The sequence below is a fragment of the Acartia tonsa genome, chromosome 11 (assembly GCF_053477335.1).
Source record: "Acartia tonsa isolate MP-2025a chromosome 11, ASM5347733v1, whole genome shotgun sequence".
Taxonomy (NCBI): domain Eukaryota; kingdom Metazoa; phylum Arthropoda; class Copepoda; order Calanoida; family Acartiidae; genus Acartia; species Acartia tonsa.
The window spans coordinates 1,125,456-1,147,179 of NC_137270.1; the positions used below are offsets into that span (position 1 = coordinate 1,125,456).

General features: G+C 31.7%; 1 protein-coding gene and 1 long non-coding RNA gene across 4 annotated transcripts in view; one reads left to right on the forward strand and one right to left on the reverse strand.

Moving 5' to 3' along the window:
• Positions 1–9,743: 9,743 nt before the first annotated feature.
• Positions 9,744–13,190, forward strand: LOC145331785 (uncharacterized). Its single transcript, XR_013883900.1, has 4 exons — positions 9,744–9,823; positions 12,118–12,195; positions 12,642–12,694; positions 13,153–13,190. It is a non-coding gene; the product is annotated as an uncharacterized LOC145331785 (long non-coding RNA).
• Positions 13,191–14,547: 1,357 nt separating this feature from the next.
• The window catches only part of LOC145331363 (troponin C-like), a 33,126-nt gene continuing 25,949 nt past the window's right edge, over positions 14,548–21,724 (reverse strand). Inside the window, exons 5-9 of one of the 3 annotated variants that reach the window (XM_080175985.1) lie at positions 17,068–17,160; positions 16,284–16,301; positions 16,019–16,085; positions 15,670–15,774; positions 14,548–15,266 (exon numbers count right to left, since the gene is read on the reverse strand). In XM_080175985.1, coding sequence (XP_080032111.1) covers positions 15,692–15,774; positions 16,019–16,085; positions 16,284–16,301; positions 17,068–17,160 — 261 coding nt within the window. In that variant the 3' untranslated portion in view covers positions 14,548–15,266; positions 15,670–15,691. Of the gene's footprint in view, positions 15,267–15,669; positions 15,775–16,018; positions 16,104–16,283; positions 16,302–16,387; positions 16,406–17,067; positions 17,161–21,724 lie in introns of all 3 variants that reach the window. The other 2 variants (XM_080175984.1, XM_080175983.1) reach the window with 2 other exon arrangements.

Sequence of the window (21,724 nt, forward strand, 5' to 3'; positions counted from 1 at the left end):
TTTTTAACACATCAAAATACATTTTTGTATACTTTTCAGGCTAATTTTTATTTTAAACATGTATTTAGCTTCATCCATAAAACTGGGGGTCGGCAGCTGTCCTCTAAAGTGATAGGGATAGAATTTCTTTTTTTCAATTATTTCTTATTTAGAAAAATCATTAAAATCTACCTTAAACTGTTTTTCATTATAAATAATGCATAAATCCCTTAAAAAATTGTTATTTTATCAGAATTAATTTTTAAAAGTGGAGAAAAGGGCAAAACAACGTTTTCCCATTGATTTTCTTTTGATTTGCATAATGAAGTGGATCGGTAAAAAATACAAAAATATAGATTTTGATTGAAATATAAGCATTTTACTTTAAAAAGAATCTTTTTCTTTTATCATACGTGTTGCTTTAACAAATAGAAACAATGTACTGTAAAGCTGTACACTTATGGACTGTAGACAGAATATCCAGGAAAATGTAGTGGTTTTGGGTTTAGAAGCAAAGCTTTTCTTTAAAAGTATTGTCTGTACGTTCAAATCATTTGAAACTTAGATCTCGCATCTACAGTTATCACATGTGTATAATAACACAATATAAATAAATACAAGATATACAAATGAAAAAGCTAATTTTACATAATTCTAATCCAGTAGAAGATTATATTTTAGACTGTAATAAGAAATAGTTTAATTGTAGTTCTTAAAAAATCCTTACATGAATTTTTAAAAGAGGGAATGGTATGTTGCGGGTAAAATCCGTAAAGGTTGTGTGTTTTGACACACACTTTTAAGGATTTTACCCGCAACCTACTTTTCCCTTTTGTTTGAATAAAAATCTATTTTTTCAAGTGTGATAAAACATACACAAGCTTGTGTTTTAAAAAGATCATAAACGACATCTAGTGCATGTTTAAATAACAAAAAATATTATATAATTCTATAATCCACTGAGGTTTCGTGATACCGGAATTAGCTGATTGTTGGTTGAAGATTTAGCGGAAAAAGTTGGGGGGATGACGCAACTTCAACTTGAATCTTATTGGGCTGAACAGCTGTTTCTTATCTTCTCAACAGCTGTTATTTCTTTTCCTCAAACACAGCCAGCCGGCGTCTTCTTATTTCATCCTAAATATTAAACCATTTTATTATCATCATATTAATGTAACCCCAGCCAGAAAGTCGAGTTACTATCGAGCTACAATCACTTGCGATGTCGTAGAGTAATCTCACGCAAGTTCTTACGATATCGCAAAATAATCGCCCTATTCACATCGACGATATCATACGATAAATGGTTGATAAGGTCCTTACAGCTGCGCGATACACCCACGAAATCCTAAGCAATATCGTAAGGCTCGTAAGCGATATCGTGCCAAAATCGTGAATAAAAAGTACATTTAAAATATATTTAACATCATGTAGTTTTTTTTTTTATGTAATTAAGAATTAATTTTATACTATGCAGCATACAGAGAGAGAATGAGAGAGTGAGAGAGAAACCTGGTGCAGAGAGAGAACAATCTCTGTGACTTCCCTCTTTATATGTACTGTACTCTCAAATGTTTTCATTGAACTTTGTTAGAGTATATGAGGTTTCATTACAGAATAGCAATGATTTAAGGAATATTAAGACACACATTTAAAAATGTTGCCATTTAGAAAAAAAGCTTTTTAAAATACTTTTATTTGTAATATTAAACATAAACACATTATGACAATTTTAGTTATCACTTTTAAATTTATTTTGTTTGACAACAGAAAAAATGAAATATTTTTTTTAAATAATGTGAAATTCTAGCGGCCAATTTATAAACTATATTTCTCACAGAATGATGTTGATTATATGTTGGTTGTGTGTCTGTTTGTAAGTGTGTGTTGACAAACATAAAATGCTATGGTTTACGATTTCTTAGGCAAATCGTGGTTGCCGCGGTTTTTACTGCAAATTCGAATTAATCCCTAGCGATTTTTTTCGATTTTTTTCGATATGTAGTATTGGTGATAAAATACTACATATCGGATGCGAGTTTCCTTACGACGTTTCTGGCTGGGACAGGATCTCTGTCTGTTCGTTTGTCTGTAGGTCTAGGGAAGGTTTATAACTATTTTGGGGAAAGGCACCACCATCCTCCCAAGAGAAGTCTCAAAAAAACATAACTAACCACATCTAGGCGTTCAATTTTGAAAATTGTAGCACCCCCCCCCCCCCTTCTTCCGACAACGACAAACAACTATTTTAGGTTAGGTTAGGTTTTAGGCTTGGGAGCCGAGCGCTGCGGCTAGGCAGGCAAGGAAGCCGAGCGCTGCTGCTAGGCATGCAAGGGGGCCGAGTGCTGTGGCTAGGCAGGCAAGGGGCCGAGCGCTGCGGCTAGGCAGGCAAGGGGGCCTAGCGCTGCGGCTGGGCAGGCTAGGGAGCCGAGCGCTGCAGCTAGAGGTCATAGTTCGCTTGGAAAAAAATTTTCTAAGAGGATAATACCGCCCTATCCATTCCCTTTACCCCATCCTTTCCAAACAAACTAACTGACCAATAAATTACATCAATGCTAGCAACCTCAATTGACAATTTTTTCATGTGAAAATATCCAAGTAAATTGATTACTCTATATCCATTCATTTAACTTGAATTTTTATTCTGGTAAGACGACATATTATAGCATTGCTATCAAGAAAACCAAATAAGTTAAATAATCCTTCTATTATATGAATAAGTATTATTTTCTTTAATATATTTTTTCTAATGCTTTAAAGGGATAAGACAATGGCCGATACATTGATATACATCCCCAATGATAAATAACAAAATTATCCATTCTTTAGATTACAAGTAGTGGTTGAAACATTTGGACACTCATCTTCATGAACCAACTAATCAAAATTCAATAAAAGTCTTCAAAGTTGTTAAATCAACGAATAAGAAAATGTTATCATAAAACTTTTAAGGACTAGTATAATAAACAGCCCATTGTCCACTTTCTTCCCCCTTTTTTACATCCCTAAACACAATGCAAATTTATCATAAAACTTTTAAGGACTAGTATAATAAACAGCCCATTGTCCACTTCCTCCCCCCTTTTTTACATCCCTAAACACAATGCAAATAAATTTGTACTTGAAAGTTAGATCTGTATAATTCCAATCAGGGAGGTAGGGTACATTGGGCTGTTTATTACACTAGTCTCCAAACTTTTATAATGTTTGTTGGCTTAATAACTTTCGATTGATTGATTGATTAGCCATAGTCTCTTAGGGTTTGGACCTAAGTAGTCATGGAGTAGGCTGAGACACTTTTGTATAGCCACTAGGGCTATCAAGCTCCACGTTCAAGCACATTATGACTTGACCCGCTATCTCATGAGAGCTACTCATTATTACCTCACCCTCGCCGAGTATGGCAGGTGTCCCAAATTAAGTCACCGTAATGAATGACGCTCTCCGCAGAGGAGCTTGGGATAAGGGTAGTACTGATATTATGTACGTGACTATTAAGTATCCAAACTTACTCAATAATCCCCTTCTTACACAACCAGGGGAAGTTGCGTGAATGCATTCAACTGAGAAATTCGAGTTGCCACATGGGGACTAGAACTCGAACTCTCATCACCGTAAGTCAGTGCGCTACCACTGAGCTACGACGCCCCTTCTATAACTTTCGAGATTTTAATTGGTTAGTTTATTAAGTTGAGTGTCAAAATGTTTAAACGACTAATTGCTATCTACAGAAGAGGTAATTTTTTGTATCATCATTGGGGATGTACATCAATTTTCGGCCATTGTCTTATCCCTTTAGATCCCTAATACTTAGGGAAAATTTTGGATAACAATGAAATTACATATTTTAAATTCATTTTGCATTGACTTATCCCTGAAACACCCCCGAAGTAACTAATATAATATTACTTGGATGTTGTGTGGTATCCGCCTAGGTTAAATGGCAGACACCAGAGTTCAAATGACTACGGCACTGCGAACAGACGTGGACACATATATTATAGAGAAGCTACGCTTCTCTAGCAATCACTAAATAATAAACAGAGTCTATTCAGTTGTTCCTTTATTCAGGGTCTAAGGTTTACTAAAGTTATATACAACAAACAATAAATACACAGATAGGAATAAGTAATCATAAACAGAATCAATATAATACATATACAATAGTCAGTTTGGGCAATAATGATCCCCCATCCCTGGAAAGGGTGGGGGGAATTAACAATACAGCTTAACCATAATAAGGCTGTCAGAATCTATCATTAATTTTACCAGTTGCACCAGATTTTCATGTACTCTCATAAAGTAATGCTCGCAGCTTTCTAAAATAATGATACCCCATCCCCTCTCCTAATACAGGATGAACAGCCTGATCAATAGATGAAGCACTTATTTTCAAGCTAAATTGACGAGAAATTTTTCTCAGTCAATATATCCACATATCTTATTTCCATTCCAATTATTGTTATTATTATTTCCGTCGCTTTACATTAGAGTCATATGTTTTAGAATAATCATACTTAGCTTTTACTAAAACTTTTTAAATCAAATTTCTTATTTTTTTATTTCATAGCTTCAATAAACTGAAGGCTGGTTTCATATATAGTTGTTTTTAAATCCTAGCTTTTTTTGCAATGACCATGATTTGACAAGTGGCTCCGTCCCCTAATATATTAGATATCAACTTGCACCACATATTATAGCAATGTTTTTAATTACAAAAAATGGGGCTATTCTCTGCAGAGTAGAGCGTTAGGTTCACAGGTTACCAAGATCTTATGCTTCATATGGATAAACAGACATCTTTCTACTTTGTAATACATTAGAAAAATGACAAAAAGGGAATCTAGTAATAATTTCTATAAAGAACAGATACGATGCAAATATATTTGTACTTGAAACTTTAATTTATATTCCCAGGGACTAGAATCATAGAATACATATAGTTAGAACAGATATGATGTAAATATATTTGTACTTGAAACTTTAATTTATATTCCCAGGGACTAGAAGCATAGAATAAATATGGTTAGAATAGATATGATTTAAATATATTTGTAGAAACTTTAATTTATATTCCCAAGGACTAGAGTCATATAATAATTAGAGTTAGAATAGATATGATGTAAATATATTTGTAGAAACTTTAATTTATATTCCCAGGGACTAGAGCATAGAATAGATATGGTTAGAACAGATATGATGTAAATATATTTGTAGAAACTTTAATTTATATTCCCAGGGACTAGAGCATAGAATAGATATGGTTAGAACAGATATGATGTAAATATATTTGTAGAAACTTTAATTTATATTCCCAGGGACTAGAGCATAGAATAAATATGGTTAGAACAGATATGATGTAACTAATACTATATTTGTAGAGACTTTAATTTATATTCCAAGGGACTAGAATCATAGAATCAATATGCTTAGAATAGATATGATGTAAGTATATTTGTTCTTAAAACTTTGATATAAATTCCCATTGACTAGAATCATAGAATAAATATGGTTAGAGTAAACATACAAAACTAAAATTTTTAATATACAAAACTTTCAATTAAGTAGTTCTATTTTAAATTTTCTTAGATTGCATTAGTTTATAATTAAAATTATCAGTTTTCAATAACAAAATTGTTAAATCATTAATTTTAGGTGGCATTAATGTCCTTTTAATACAACATATCATTATGATAAAGTATTATGATGTCTAATTGTTTGTTTGTCTGTCTGCACCAAAGGATTTTGCTAATTGCTGAACCAAAATGGTTCTCCTTTACAATGTAGCTAAAATTTTTGTAATGAAATTTGTCTTTTTCAAAATTCCGAAAAGTAGCTTAGAAGTAATTAAAACCATTAGGTTTATCAATATATTCCTAAATAGGAAAAATATGTTAGAAAACTTTCCAAAACTATTTGGAAAAAAAATCCTCCATTTTTTTGTAAAAATTACCAGTATCTTTCTGAAGATTGCAAAAGCAAGAAACTTAAAACTTGAGTGAAAAAAACGTAGGTTTACTATAAAAAATGTCAGGCTCCAAAAAATATTTCATGTAATTGTAGAGCACTCTTGGCTACCTTTAAAACTGACCGAGGCATTCTCAAATATAGGAATTTAATATGAATAAAAGTGTTATAGATTAGGGATCTAAAGGGATAACACAATGGCCAATAAATTAACGTAAATCCCCAAATGTGATACACAAAATTACCCCTTCTGTAGTTGAGAATTAATGGTTGAAACGTTTCAACACTCAACTTAATGAACCAACGAATCAAAATTCACTATAAGAAACGTTATTATAAAACTTTGGGGGCTAGTGTAATGAAACACCCATTGTCCACTCTCTTTCTGGTTATAGAGATACTATCATCATTCGTTGCCAGATTATTTGCTACAGTAATAATTCAGCTTCTTTATAGAAATACCTTGCAAAAAAAAGATTAGGTGCAGAATTATTCTTCTAATGCAAATCATATTTTCTGTGTTAGTATTTCCAAGAACGTTCCGTGGCGTTGTCAAACAAGGATCATTATTTCCACAAGAGCTTAGCATTATTTAAAATAAAGGTCCTAGGACAAATGCAGGAGTGGCATACTACGGAGTGGACAAATGTCGGAGAGGACAAATGTTGGAGTGGACACTTGTTTTTTATCATGTTTTTTTAACAATCTTATAGGTTTTTAAATGCCTAACCTGTAGAAATTTACTTAATATTTTAGATACTCCTGCTTTGTCCACTCCGACGTTTATCACTCATGCTTTTGTCCACTGTGACGTTTGTCACTCCTGCGTTTGTCCTGGAACCAAAGACAATAGTGTAGAAAGTTGGTTTTGTGCTATATTAAACAGGGAGTGAGGGGACATAGGGCCGTTTATTACTATAGTCCCCAAAGTTGTAATACTGTTTTCTTATTTGTTGGAATAACAACTTTGGAGACTTTTTATTGAATTTTGATTGGTTAGTTCATTACATTGAGTGTCCAAACGTTTCAACCACTATTTAAAATCTACAGAATGGGTAACTTTGTATATACTCAACGTTTTTAAACTCAATTTTTAACTTAATTTTTTTTTACAGATTTTTATAATGAAAGAGATACTGAATGAGGAATTGTCAGGACTTTACTTCTGCTCTATATTCAGAAGGCATTTTGTCATTTAATATCATTTTAAACATAATATTGAATGTAAGAGAGAATAATTGTGGTTTTTATTGTTCTTTCTATACCAATAAATGTATAAGTATAGATGTATAAACCAGACAACTACATGATTCCAGTGGTGGAGATATTTTTTGTCTGCTAGCAAATTTCTTTCTGCTCTCTTGTAGCGACTTGGCTGTGTTAATATTTCCAACGATATTGGTTGATTTTCAAAAACCCAATTGAAGTCGTTTTATACATGTTTCCAATCCCGTGAAAGTAAAGTTATTTTACTCTTCCCCCCTTTATTCTTTTACTTCAATCCTATAACTAAATACAAATAATCGATTTTTATAAATAATTTTTAACGATAATGATAAAATAAATTTGGTTTAGAGATCTTACGTTTTTGGACATTGACACAGGTAGAGCTATGAAATTTAAAGATTAGGTTTATTTAGGGATCTAAAGGGATAAGACAATGGTCGATAAAATGATGTGCATCCCCAATGATACACAAAATTATTCTGTGGATTACACTTAGTGGTTAATACATTTAAATACTCAACTTAATGAACCAACCAATAAAAGTTTAATTATAACCCAAAAAGTTAATAAACCAACTGATACTAAAACGTTTTTACAAAACTTTGGAGAATAGAGTAATAAATAGCCCTTTGTCCCCTCCCTCTCGAATATTTATTAATAATCCTATTTACTAAGGTATCATGACTAGGATCTCGTAAATAAATTGGTTGATTTCAAAACTTTAAAACATTTTTTTAAATAAATGTAAAAGACAAATAAAAACCAAATTTAATGGTATGTTTTTTTTTAATATTTGTAGAATAGGATGTCTAGTTATAGATCTATCTATCTGTATGATCACTAAGATCTTAAAAATGACAGAAAGCACTAGAAAGATAAGAATTAACATTATTGGATGTTTTCATTAGAGGATTTGTTCTTTAAATATTTTTATAAACATTCAGGGTTTTATAGGGATAAGCCAATGACCGATAAATTCATGTAAATCTCCAATGACACACAGAATTACCCCATCAGTAGATTAAAATTAGTGGCTGAAACGTTTGAACACTCAACTTAATTAACTAACTAATCAGTAAAGGTTCCAAAGTTGTTAAAGCCAACGTATAAGAAAATGTTATTGTATAACTTTTTGGACTAATTTAATAAACAGCCCGTTATTCTCTCTCTCTCTAGAAAACATTACCTCAATTATTAGATGAAGATCTGGTGGTGCCAAAAGAGTTTATGAGTTTCATGACTCGACTCTTGAGAGATGGGGATGAAAGAATCCGGATGCCAATTCAGTCCACCCTCGGATCTGGCAAAGACTGGCTGCCTGTTACGGTATTCGATTTTCTTATTTTCTAAACGCAAAGATTTTCTATAATTATGGCCGGTCCGTCTGTCTGTCCATAACGGTTAGCTCTTTTTGTTATGAAGAGTTTTATGACTAGACTCTTGAGAGATGGAGATGAGAGGATTCGGATGCCTATTCAGTCCACACTCGGATCTGGCAAGGAATGGTTGCCTGTTACGGTATGGAACTTTCCAGTATGGCTTTGAAACAAATTAATATATGCTGGATTAGAACCAGTTCAAAGCCCTACTGTAAAATTATGTATAGGTTCGAATTAGACAGTTACAGACGATAAATAATAATTCTTATTTTTTTCTATACTAGACATAGAGGTGTTCAGGGGTAGGGGTAAAGGGGTGTTTATTACCCCTCCTCAAACTTTGAAGCCTCCAATTTAGCCCCCTTCAAAATTTGAAGAAAAATAATATTAGATTATCCCCTTTAAACTTTTGACAGGTCTCAATTTAATCCCCTCAAAATAAAAGTTTAGACGTTCTTGATACTGGAGATATGTATATTTTTTACTACGAAATTCTACAGTTAATCTATAACCATAGTTTAGAATTTATAGTTTTAAGGGCTTAGCAGCCCAAGCTTCAGACACCCTTAGCCTTAAGGCTTACAGAAGCCTTGCACCCTCCCGTGCAGCTAACTTAGCCACTTAATAGGCCACAGCCACCAAATAATAATCCATCATGACCATGAGTTCTTCTAAGCCACCTGGTCTAAGTTAATACTTAAACAAGATTGTATTGCTTTATCTTCTGAAGTATTATTTATTCATTATTTCAGGTAAATCACCCTGGAATGAGAAATAAAAGATGTACATATCACTTCATTGTCAGATCTTCTCTGTCTAAACCAATGAAGGTAAAGAAACTTTTTTAAAGACTCTGAAAGTTATAAAAATAAAGAATCAGCTTATTTTGCTAGATAAAATGACGTCAATCAATAAAAATAACCAATAATACATTGTAATTGACCAATGGTTAAATGAATACTGGCCTAACATTGGTCATTTGTATTGTATGATGTCATTTTTATTATGCACTATAAGCTTCTTCAAGAATCTGAATAGGGAAAAGAAGTAAGATAATAAGAACAAATTGTAGCCTATAGATTACGGAAAATAATAAAATGGGATATGAAATTCATTTGTGAAACTTGAATGATATTACTAACCTTTCAAGCACATTTTAGAACTAATGATGTAAACCAATATTTCTACTTCAGGATGATATACTTGAGTTGGTTGGATTAATTCTGGAAAGATTGGCTTGGAGAGTAACACAAGTTACATATGCTTTAAAGGTACATCATCCTATTAATTTGAGTAGCTGGGTGTACACAGGGAAGGAGGGGACATTGGGCTTTTAATTACAATAATTCCCAAATTTTTATAATAACACATTCTTAATTGTTGGCTCTAATAGTTTTCAGATTGGTTGGTTTATTAAGGTGAGTGTCCAAACGCTTCCATTACTAATTTTAATTTACAGAAGGGGTAATTTTGTGCATCATCATTGGGTATTTACTTTAATTTATCGGCCATTGTCTTATCCCTTTAGGTCCATGTGGTGTATAGGTCCATTAGGAACTCTGAACCAATACCACTATGTACAGGTTCTAAGCTATTTGGAGAAAGATATGAAGAGAACCTTTTTTTAGGTATTTTCTGTTCTTAATTATGAACATTTCATAAATATACATTTGGTCAAAATTATAAACAGTTTGACTTAATAAGCGCATTTGACAAAACATTAACACACATCTTAAGAGAAAATATGAAAAAATTACCCTGTTTTTTTATCTATTTATTATAGATAGAACTAGACAAAAGATATGGTAGTATTTGGCATGTTGTCATGGGGGAACAATTCACTAGTAGTATCTTTTTATTATAGATAGAACTAGACAAAAGATATGGTAGTATGTGTCATGTTGTCATGGGAGAACAATTCACTAGTAGTATCTATTTATTATAGATAGAACTAGACAAAAGATATGGTAGTATGTGTCATGTTGTCATGGGAGAACAATTCACTAGTAGTATCTATTTATTATAGATAGAACTAGACAAAAGATATGGTAGTATGTGTCATATTGTCATGGGGGAACAATTCACTAGTAGTATCTATTTATTATAGATAGAACTAGATAAAATATATGATAGTATGTGTCATGTTGTCATGGGGGAACAATTCACTAGTAGTATCTATTTATTATAGATAGAACTAGACAAAAGATATGGTAGTATGTGTCATGTTGTCATGGGGGAACAATTCACTAGTAGTATCTATTTATTATAGATAGAACCAGACAAAAGATATGATAGTATGTGTCATGTTGTCATGGGAGAACAATTCACTAGTAGTATCTATTTATTATAGATAGAACTAGACAAAAGATATGGTAGTATATGGCATGTTGTCTTGGGAGAACAATTCACTAGTAGTATCTAATTATTATAGATAGAACTAGACAAAAGATATGGTAGTATGTGTCATGTTGTCTTGGGAGAACAATTCACTAGTAGTATCTATTTATTATAGATAGAACTAGACAAAAGATATGGTAGTATGTGTCATGTTGTCTTGGGAGAACAATTCACTAGTAGTATCTATTTATTATAGATAGAACTAGACAAAAGATATGGTAGTATGTATCATGTTGTCATGGGGGAACAATTCACTAGTAGTATCTATTTATTATAGATAGAACCAGACAAAAGATATGGTAGTATATGGCATGTTGTCTTGGGAGAACAATTCACTAGTAGTATCTATTTAATATAGATAGAACTAGATAAAATATATGATAGTATGTGTCATGTTGTCATGGGGGAACAATTCACTAGTAGTATCTATTTATTGTAGATAGAACTAGACAAAAGATATGGTAGTATATGGCATGTTATCATGGGAGAACAATTAACTAGTAGTATCTATTTATTATAGATAGAACTAGACAAAAGATATGGTAGTATGTGGCATGTTGTAATGGGAGAACAATTCACTAGTAGTATCTATTTATTATAGATAGAACTAGACAAAAGATATGGTAGTATGTGGCATGTTGTAATGGGAGAACAATTCACTAGTAGTATCTATTTATTATAGATAGAACTAGACAAAAGATATGGTAGTATGTGGCATGTTGTCATGGGGGAACAATTCACTAGTAGTATCTATTTATTATAGATAGAACTAGACAAAAGATATGGTAGTATGTGGCATGTTGTCATGGGGGAACAATTCACTAGTAGTATCTATTTATTATAGATAGAACTAGACAAAAGATATGGTAGTATGTGGCATGTTGTCATGGGGGAACAATTCACTAGTAGTATCTATTTATTATAGATAGAACTAGACAAAAGATATGGTAGTATGTGGCATGTTGTAATGGGAGAACAATTCACTAGTAGTATCTATTTATTATAGATAGAACTAGACAAAAGATATGGTAGTATGTGGCATGTTGTAATGGGAGAACAATTCACTAGTAGTATCTATTTATTATAGATAGAACTAGACAAAAGATATGGTAGTATGTGTCATGTTGTCATGGGAGAACAATTTACTAGTAGTATCTATTTATTACAGATAGAACTAGACAAAAGATATGGTAGTATGTGGCATGTTGTCATGGGAGAACAATTCACTAGTAGTATCACATTTGAGGTAATTCTTTATAATTATTCGTATAGTAAGGTAACAGGATGTTCGCTGTTTGTTTGTACTAAAGTATCTCGCTAACCGCTGGGCTCATATGATTCTTCTTGACAGGGTAGCTTCTCATAGGTCCTCGAAAGGTTTATAACTATTTTTAGGAAGGTACCACCACCAGAAGCAGATAGTATAGTAGTAAGATTTGTTTTAAGAAGATTAAGATTTCAATAATTATTAAACTAAAAGTCTCATTTTTAGGGAAGTTTACATAGATTCAAGTATGGTTGTACGCTATTTTAATTACTTCAGGCCTTTTGTTTGGTTTGTTTTCTGCTCCTTAATTAATTTATTGAATACAAAGCCCCTATGAGATAGATTGAAGGGGGAGCAATTTATGATTATATTCTCTACAAACATGAATATAATAAATTGAAAAGTTTAATGTTGTTTGATTGTAGAAAGGAGGTATGATCTATTTTTACTATGGATCTTTAGCTATTCTTCTTTGGAGGTAAATTAGATTTTTTAAAGCGAAGCTTTTTCATAATTAGGGTTGGTCAGTCTGTCCGTAAAGGTAGATTTTTTAATTAAAAAGTTGGAATTGTCCTATTGATTTCAAAATTTGCATGATGATTTCTATAACATTTAAATACTTTCTTTGGAAGCATAGCAACTCTAATCATTACCAGAAAGTTTTTACGTCCATTTAAAACATTCTTTTTTTTACCTTTTGACAAGGATTTTTGTAATGTTAGGATTATCATATTCATCTGATTTTTGGAATACTGATTCCTATTTACATGGTGCAATGTTATAAGCGAAGGCTCTTTATAATCTCTATTATTCGTGTCTGTTACTCTACAAGTGATAATGTTTGCTTGTCCTTTCTTTTTAGAGCTTCGTTTTTATGAATGTTGTCATCCTTGTTAACTTAAAAATAATTTAGAACTTTTCTGTATACTTTTTAAGATGTGGATTTGTGTCAAGTCATGAGACAGACTATAAAGGCAAGTATAAGTCTTTCTTTAAAATCAACATATTTTGATAATTTGATTTATTAAATTTATTTTGATTTTTTAGTGGCTACTTTGTAATAAACTATTGTCCATCAGTCAATCTGGAAAAACGATTTCTCAGCTGCTGTGGATGAAAGACGGATGGAATTTTTAGTGAAGATTCCCTGTATCTATGAGCATCAAATGTATAATTTACCGTCAGTCATATAACATAAAAAAACATTAAAAACCTTGTTTATATATATCAGAAATGTTTCTTGATTTCAAAGAATTATAGCACATTTACCAACTGAACAATAACATAGTCTGTATAATTCATTAAGTATGTTTGTCCTTCTATTAATTTTTATTGCTTCGCTACTTATGAATGTTCTCATCCTTGTTTTTTCTCTATCATACTCTATTTCTGAAAAGACAAAATATTAGCCTTATAATAAAGTAACTATGGGTTTCTGTACTGAGGGATCTTGGTTCTGCTTTACATTGTAGCTTTACATTGTAGAAGAAAAGGTTTATAACTATTTTAACATTTAGAGAAATTATTACCCCCTTTGAAAAAATAAAATTGGGATGCTCCACTTCAAGTACACATAGAGGACTCTAGAAACGTATTCGCTAGTCTTACCAAAAATTAATGATTTATATTCCCCTTGTTGAAACAGCCATTAATAAATAATATTTATGCTTTTAGATCCAGAACCAGATGAATTTTCAATTAGAGAACAAAAAGAATTAAAACAAAGAAGAAAATATAATAGGGGAGGAGATTAATTATGAATTCTCTTTTGCTATAACATTTAAGTATAATTTTAGAATCCCAAAATATATAAAGCTATTAAGAATTATCCTATTATATAAAGTATTACGTTATTTTTTGTCTGTAGAAAAGGAACTTGCTAACCACTGAACTGATATGGTTCTCCTTTACAAGGAAGTATATTTTAGGTCCAGGAAAAGTTTAGGGCTACTTTGGTAGAGGGTACCATCACCCTCCTAAGGAAAATCGCCAAAAATATTTGCCAGAATGGCTTCGAAACCAATTATTATCCGCTGCATTAGACACGGTTCTCAGCCATACTGAAAAATCATGTATAACATCGAATTACAGACAGTTTTCAATGGATATTAAATAAAAATTATAAAATTAAAACCAGTTTTTTTAGCCCATGTAGCATGATTTCTCATTTTCATATCCGCAGAAAGCCATTTATAATACGATGCGAAAAAAAACTGTTGCATGCCCACAGAGGCCTCTAGGGGCGTAGTTGCTACTATATTATAAAGTCATAAAAAATAACTATATTGTTCTTTTGTGAAAATTAATTACACTATATTAATAAAAAGAATATCAGCATGAAAGAGATTTTATTGACTTATTTTATGAAAACATAATTACAATTACAAATTAGAAAACACTGAACACCATTAAATTATTATTGCATTGTAGTAATAATTACAAACTGTTTGTGTGTGTGTGTGTATGCATGTTTAATGTGTAGTTTTTTATAGCAGACCTGTGTACTTTTGATAATGAGGGACATTTTTTCGCGCATTTGTCATAAAGTTGAATGTTACTATTTAGTCAAATGCTCTTATTAAGTCAAAATGTTCTTAATAATAACCAAATGTATATAATATATGAAATAGTCCATAATTAAGAACAATTTGACTTAATAAGAGCATTTGACTATAACTCAACAGTAACACCCAACTTTATGAAATTATGCGAAAAAATTACTCTTTTAGTTAAAAGTAAAAAGTCCATATTTTGGAGAAAAAAAATTCAATATTTTATGAAGTAGAATTTGTTTGGACTTATTTTTGTTTAAAAGTATCATGCAGATACTTTGGCAATTTGATGATTAAAGTGATCAAGAAGCAATTATAAAAAATTATTATTTTTTTTAAAAATTGCTTCATGATCACTTTAAAGTACCTAATGTTACACATGTCTGTTTATGGCATAGTAATTATAATAGTTTGACATATGACATATAATTACATTTATAAAAGATAGAAAATAAAGGAAAAACAAGGAACTCGGATCAACTGCAACTCTTTTGATAACTGAAAATAAAAAAAAATAATAATTTTGCTTTTTGTTTAATTTTTTATTTTGACCAAACAATAAGCTAAAACATTTAGAAATGTTTTTTAGTAACTTAATTAAACACTAATATTTAAATTTTAGATAAACATAGCAGCATTTTTAACACCTTTAGTTATGGCAGTTGGTTAAATTGTGATTCGAACTTATCACCTTCCCAACAATGAGAGGATGTGCTACATTTTCATGAACAGTGGTCGCGGGTTTACCTCTCAGTATATAATAGTGTGAATAGTCCTCTTCAGGAAAGGCCATCTTGATAAAAACCAGATATCCAGCAGATTATTGGAAATCCAGAATTAAAAATTAGCTGGATATCTAGGACCCAGCCAATAATGTATCTGACCCAACCCTAAGCAATACCTCTCAGTATATAATAGTGTGCCTAGTCCTCTTCTGGAGAGGCCATCATGAGTTCACAGAATTCTTCAAAGTCCATGGTTCCACTGCCATCCTCATCAATCTCAGCTAAATTAAAGGATGTGTAAAAACAAAAAAATGTATCCGTTTATAAAACATGAATAACGCGGCTTGTGTTAATGGTAGATATATACCACACAGACTGCTCGAACCTCTCTGGGCTCTAGTCTTTGGAAATATAAGTATTATATTTGTGCTATTTGCCATGGTAAAACATGTAAGAGTGGATGAAAAATGCAACTTGCACGTAAGTGATAAACTCGTCAAAATTTGTTTTTAATTTATTACTGACCTATAATTTGGTCTAAATCTTCTTCAGTAAGCTTGGGATCAACATCAGCAAGTAAACCACGGAATACCTCCATAGTGATGAAACCCTAGACATAAACAATAGAGATTATTTAGAGTAAATCAACCAATATGATCAACATCAGCAAGTAAACCACGGAATACCTCCATAATAATGAAACCCTAGACATTAACAATAGAGATAATTTAGATACACAATGTCTAATTCAACCATTGGAATCAATATCAGCAAGTAAACCAAGTAATACCTCCATAGTAATGAAACCCTAGACATAAACAATAGAGATAAATTAGAGACACACTGACTAATTCAACCAATAGGATCAACTTTATCAAGTAAACCACGGAATACCTCCATAGTAATGAAACCCTAAACATAAACAATATAGATAATTTAAAAGCCTATTATCTAAATCAACTAATAGGAACAACTTCAGCAAGTAAACCACAGAATATTTATATTGTAGTGAAACCCTAAACATAAACAGATAAATTAATAAAGACCATCATACAAAGAACCTTCTTGAACACAAATAAATCCCTCCCCTACTTTGTTTGCAAACTAAATTGAAAATAAGGGGTAGTATTTTGTTAGTTTGTTTATTATTATAGGGTTTGATTAAGTTTTATTGGGTACTGGTTAGCCCTACAAGGATAGGGCACCGCAGGTAGAGGCCTGCAGGTGTTAGGTGTAGGAAAAAAAAACATCCCTCTTATTTTAAATGTATTTTAAAATTACGGGGTGGGGGTTAATCGATAAAGCAATTATTGTCAGAATTTTATACATTTGTCCATAAAAAAAACATCCAGCTATATTTGAACTGGTTTAAAAATGGGAGTAATAGTTATTTATCGCATCATATTTTATAGCCTTCTACTGATTTTAAAATGAAAAATTATCAGATAAAAACCAGTATTGTTAGCCAAATGGGGTCAAAGGCCCTGGCTAAAAAACTGGCTTTATGATTTTTATTTTTTATTTTTTTTGGAAAATTAATTGTAATGCGATGCTATACTGTAAAGAAACATTACCGTGCACTCTTTGTCGAACAATCTGAATGCCTGCTTGAGTTCTGCTCTCATAGTCTCTGGGTCGGGGTCTTCAACCAAGAATTTGGCACACAACTATACAATCAGTATTCATAATATACATTTGTTCATCTTCAGAAGTTCATAACATATGCCTGTTAGTTTGTATTTTTAGAGGTGAGATTTTAAATCAATCAATCAAGTTCTTGATATAAAACAATTTCGCGGCATTTTTGCATAAAATAAAAACGATGACATTGAAAAGGTCAATTATAATCCTTATAATAAATTAAAATGATGTTTGTCTGTTTGTGTATTTGATAGTTTGTATGTTTGTACTGAAGGATCTTGCTAATCTCTGAACGAATCGGGTTCTCCTTAACAGGATAGCTTCTCATAGGTCCCCAGAAGGTTTATAACTATTTTGGGGGAGGTTACCAAAACCCCCCATAAAAAAATTAACCCCCCCAAAAAATATTTTTATATTTTTCTTTTTAAATATAAAATAAAAAGTTGGGTCATCTAATTAAGTTTCACCCTCCTCAAGTGCCCCTAGAGGCCTCTAGGGGTGTCGCTGCTAATAATAAATAATCAACCAAGAATTTGGCACACAACTATAAAGCCATTATTCATAAAATTAATGTGACAAAATATAGGTCCTCTTAGCACGCCAGATGGTGAATTACTTCAACTTGACTAGAGGTTATGCCCCTACAGGCCTCTAGTGGCAATTAAAATATTTTTTATCTTTTATTTTAAATATGTAATTTTATAAATAGTTTGTTTATGTTAAGATCTGCGATTTATCTTGGGAGGGTGGTGGTACCCACCCTCAAAATAGTTCTAAACCTTCCTAGTACTTATGAGAGGCTTAGAAGTTCAGCGGTTAGTGAGATCCTTTGGTATAGACAGACGGACATCCTGTTACTTAATTATAAGGAATACAGCCAAAAATCCTTCAGTTACATTTCCTTTATTTGGATATTTTTTTGCGTCATAAACTGAATGAAGTTTTGTTTTCAACACAAAATGAATATTACTCATATTTCTCAGAATTTTAGAATTTTAAGAAGTTCGGATTTTCAATAAATTGGCCTGTCTGTAAGTTTACTATAAAATTGTTAAGAAAATGTGGGTTTTGTTTGATAAAATTTTCAATTTCCTTTTTAAATGAGTATTTAGCAAATATTTCACCGTCAGTAGGAGACACATGGTTACTAGCAAAGCAGGGAGGGGGGGGGGGCGGTGGGGCATTAGGCTATTTATTACACTCTTTCCCAAAAGTCTTAAAATAACGTTTTCTTATTCATTGGCCTAACAACTTGGGGACTCTTAATGAATTTTGATTGGTTGGTTCATTAAGTTGGGTGTCAAAACATTTCCACCTCTAATTTTAATCTGCGGCAGGGGGAATTTTGTGTATCATCATTGGGGATGTTCGTTATTGTCTTATCACTTTAAATCATGATTTGCTTATGGAGGTTGTTATCCTTGTTATGATTGAAAAGAATATGACATATTTAGAGCTATATATAGGTTCATTTTGTTTAAAATTTGACTTTTTGTTTTATATATGTTCTTTGTTTCTACCCTTGTGCGTAAAAAATTTACTTATTTTAAGGATTTTAAAACATCTAAATTGGATATTTCAGGTTGATAATAGTTATTTATTGCATCATAACATAGACAGCTTCCCGCGGATATTAAAATAAAAAATTATAAGATTAAAACCAGTTTTATAAGCCTAGTAAGACCGAAGGACTGGGCTATAAATTAAGGTATTAATTTTATGAATTTTATTATAATATTCATGGAAAATTGTTTATAATACGATGCTATACTTAATTTTTCAGTATGGCTGAGAACTGTTTCTAATCCAGCGGATATTAATCGGTTTTGAAGCCATACTGGAAAAGCTTTATGCATACTCTATTTATATAAGTAGTAAGTTGTTTGTTTGTTTGTGTCTAAAGTTTTAAGATCTCTCAAACCACTAAAATAATTGAGAAATAAAAATAAATCCTGGAATGGATTTAGATCATTCAATTCATGAATAAAAGTCTTATACTGGATTTAGGATATTTTCATACGACATCTTTTATATAGATTTAGTGACAAAGTGATACAGATTTTGAATATGCCAAATTTAGTTTTAAAGCGACCAAACGGCTAGACCTAAATGCAATAACAGCAGCTTTAAAAGACATTAGAAAAATTAAATATAATCTGAAATTGACAACTTATAATTGTCTAGCTGAAGAAAACAAGTGTAAAATAAGTTTTTTTCTTCAGCAAATATGTATATTGTGAATTAACTCTTCATTGGTGAGTATTGGCTATTCAAGATAATTTGGTCTTCTATTCCAATTCAATTGATTTAAAATTATAAAATGTACAATATACATTCATAGTTTTTTTAAGAACAACAAACAAAGAAAAAGCAAATGGAGGAAAAAGGTAAAATGAGAGGTTAATTTTAAAGTATAAAATGAATGAAAATCAGGCGCAAAAAAAGTGAAAAGAAAGAATAATGCTCCAGAGCTCTGATTCTGTTCTCTCGCGCATTTTTGCCTAATTCATGCTCAATTGAACAGACACGCCTGTCACATACGGGTCAGAATATAAAACTACTAAAAGTTATCCCAGGGATCTATAGGGATAAGACAATGGTGGATAAATTGATGTAAATGCCCAATGATGAATCACGAAATCACCCCCTATGTAGATTATAATTAGTTTGGACACTCAACATAATTAACCAACCAATCATAATTCAGTAAATGTCCTTAAAGTTGTTAAGCTAACGAATAAGAAAACGTTATTATAAAACTTTAGGAACTAGAGTAATCAGCTTATTGTCCCCTAACTCACATAGTAATGTAACTAAATAGAATTTATATACAATTTTGTTCCGACCTAGAAATTAATGTTCTGCTTTTTAAGTTTTGACACTCTACAAAATTTATTGTTCGGTTGCCCCTCCCCCCCCCCCCCTCTTTTAATTTTAGAGCTTTTTTTATAGTACTTATTTACTTCATTATAAGAACTCTGACTATCAAGATCTGACAGTTTTTAAATAAATTTGTTTTTTCATACCTTTACAAGCCCTAATTCTGTAAGAGTACACAATTACAGGTAGGGAGGGGACATTGGGCTGTTATTACACTAGTCCCCAAAGTTATATAATAACGTTTTTTTATTTGTTGGCAACTTTGGGGACTTTTTTTATTTGATTGGTTGGTTTCTCGAGAGTCCAATCGTTTCAACCACTAATGGTGATCATTAGAAGCGGTAATTTTGGTAATTTTTGAAGATGTACATCAATTTATCGGCCAATGTCTTTTCCCTTTAGGTCCCTGTCACATTTCTCATTTTTAGTCGTCTTTTAAAATGGAATAATGATAATGCTGATGATACACCAAATAATCAATTAATGGATGTAGAATATACGTGGATATTATGACAGGAGAAAAACTTAGCTAGCTAATATGGAACTCGTTTATTGGTCAGTTCGATCATCCAATAGGAGGGAGGAGATGGGGTATAGAGGGTGCAATGGGGAATTGGTATTTACCAGCCTTAGCTTTACTTGGAAGTAGTCAACCAAGTTGTTTTAAATCTTGATAGGAAAAATGTACGCTTTTAAAGAAATATAAAACATATTTTTTAAAGTTTTTAACAGTTTTACCTCTAGCCTATATATTTTCAATGAACTACAAACGACGTAGAACTTTTTTTCATGGATATCAAGCAAAAGAAACATAGAAATATCTTTTTTTACACTATTTAAAACAGTTTTTTTCTTGCATCGTATTATAAACAGCTTTCCGCGGATATAGAATGTACAATTATAAGATTAAAACCAGTTTTTTTATTCCCGAGATGCCGAAGGCACGGGCTAAAAAAACTGGTTTTTATCTTATAATTGTACATTTTTATATTCGTAGAAAGCTGGATATAATACGATGCTAGACATAGTTTTTCCGTTTGGATGAGAACCGATTCCTATCCACTTGATTCGAATGAATACGAGAAAAGAATTGAAAAGATACTGATAACGAGAGAATGGATATAAAATATGTGGATATTATGACAGGAGAATTTTGTCGTCAATTTAGGTTGCTAATATAGGCACCAGATATTGCTCAATACATTACTCTTTAGTCAGAAGGGGGACGGGTACCGTTATATTAGCCAACTAGGAGAAACATTTTATAAGGGTATGCAATAATATCTCACAATATTCACACATTATATATCCATTCCTGAAAGAACCCTGTTCTAGAGAGAGAGAGGTGACAATGGGCTGTTTATTACACTTGTTCCTAAAGTTTTATAATGACGTTTCCTTATTCTTAGGCTTAATGAATTTTGATTGGTTTGCTCATTAAGTGTTGAAACGTTTCAACCACTAATTTTAATCTTCAGATTGAATGATTTTGTGTACCATCATTGGGGATGTACTTCAATTTATTGGCCATTGTTTTATCCCTTTAGATCCCTGACCCTGTAAAATTAACTTTCCCATCAATTGCCATATCTTGTCTTGTTCAGGGATATAAAGGGATAAGACAATGGCCGATAAATTGACGTATATCCTCAATGATGATACACAAAATTATCCCTTGTGTAGATTGCAATTAGTGGCTAAAACATTTTT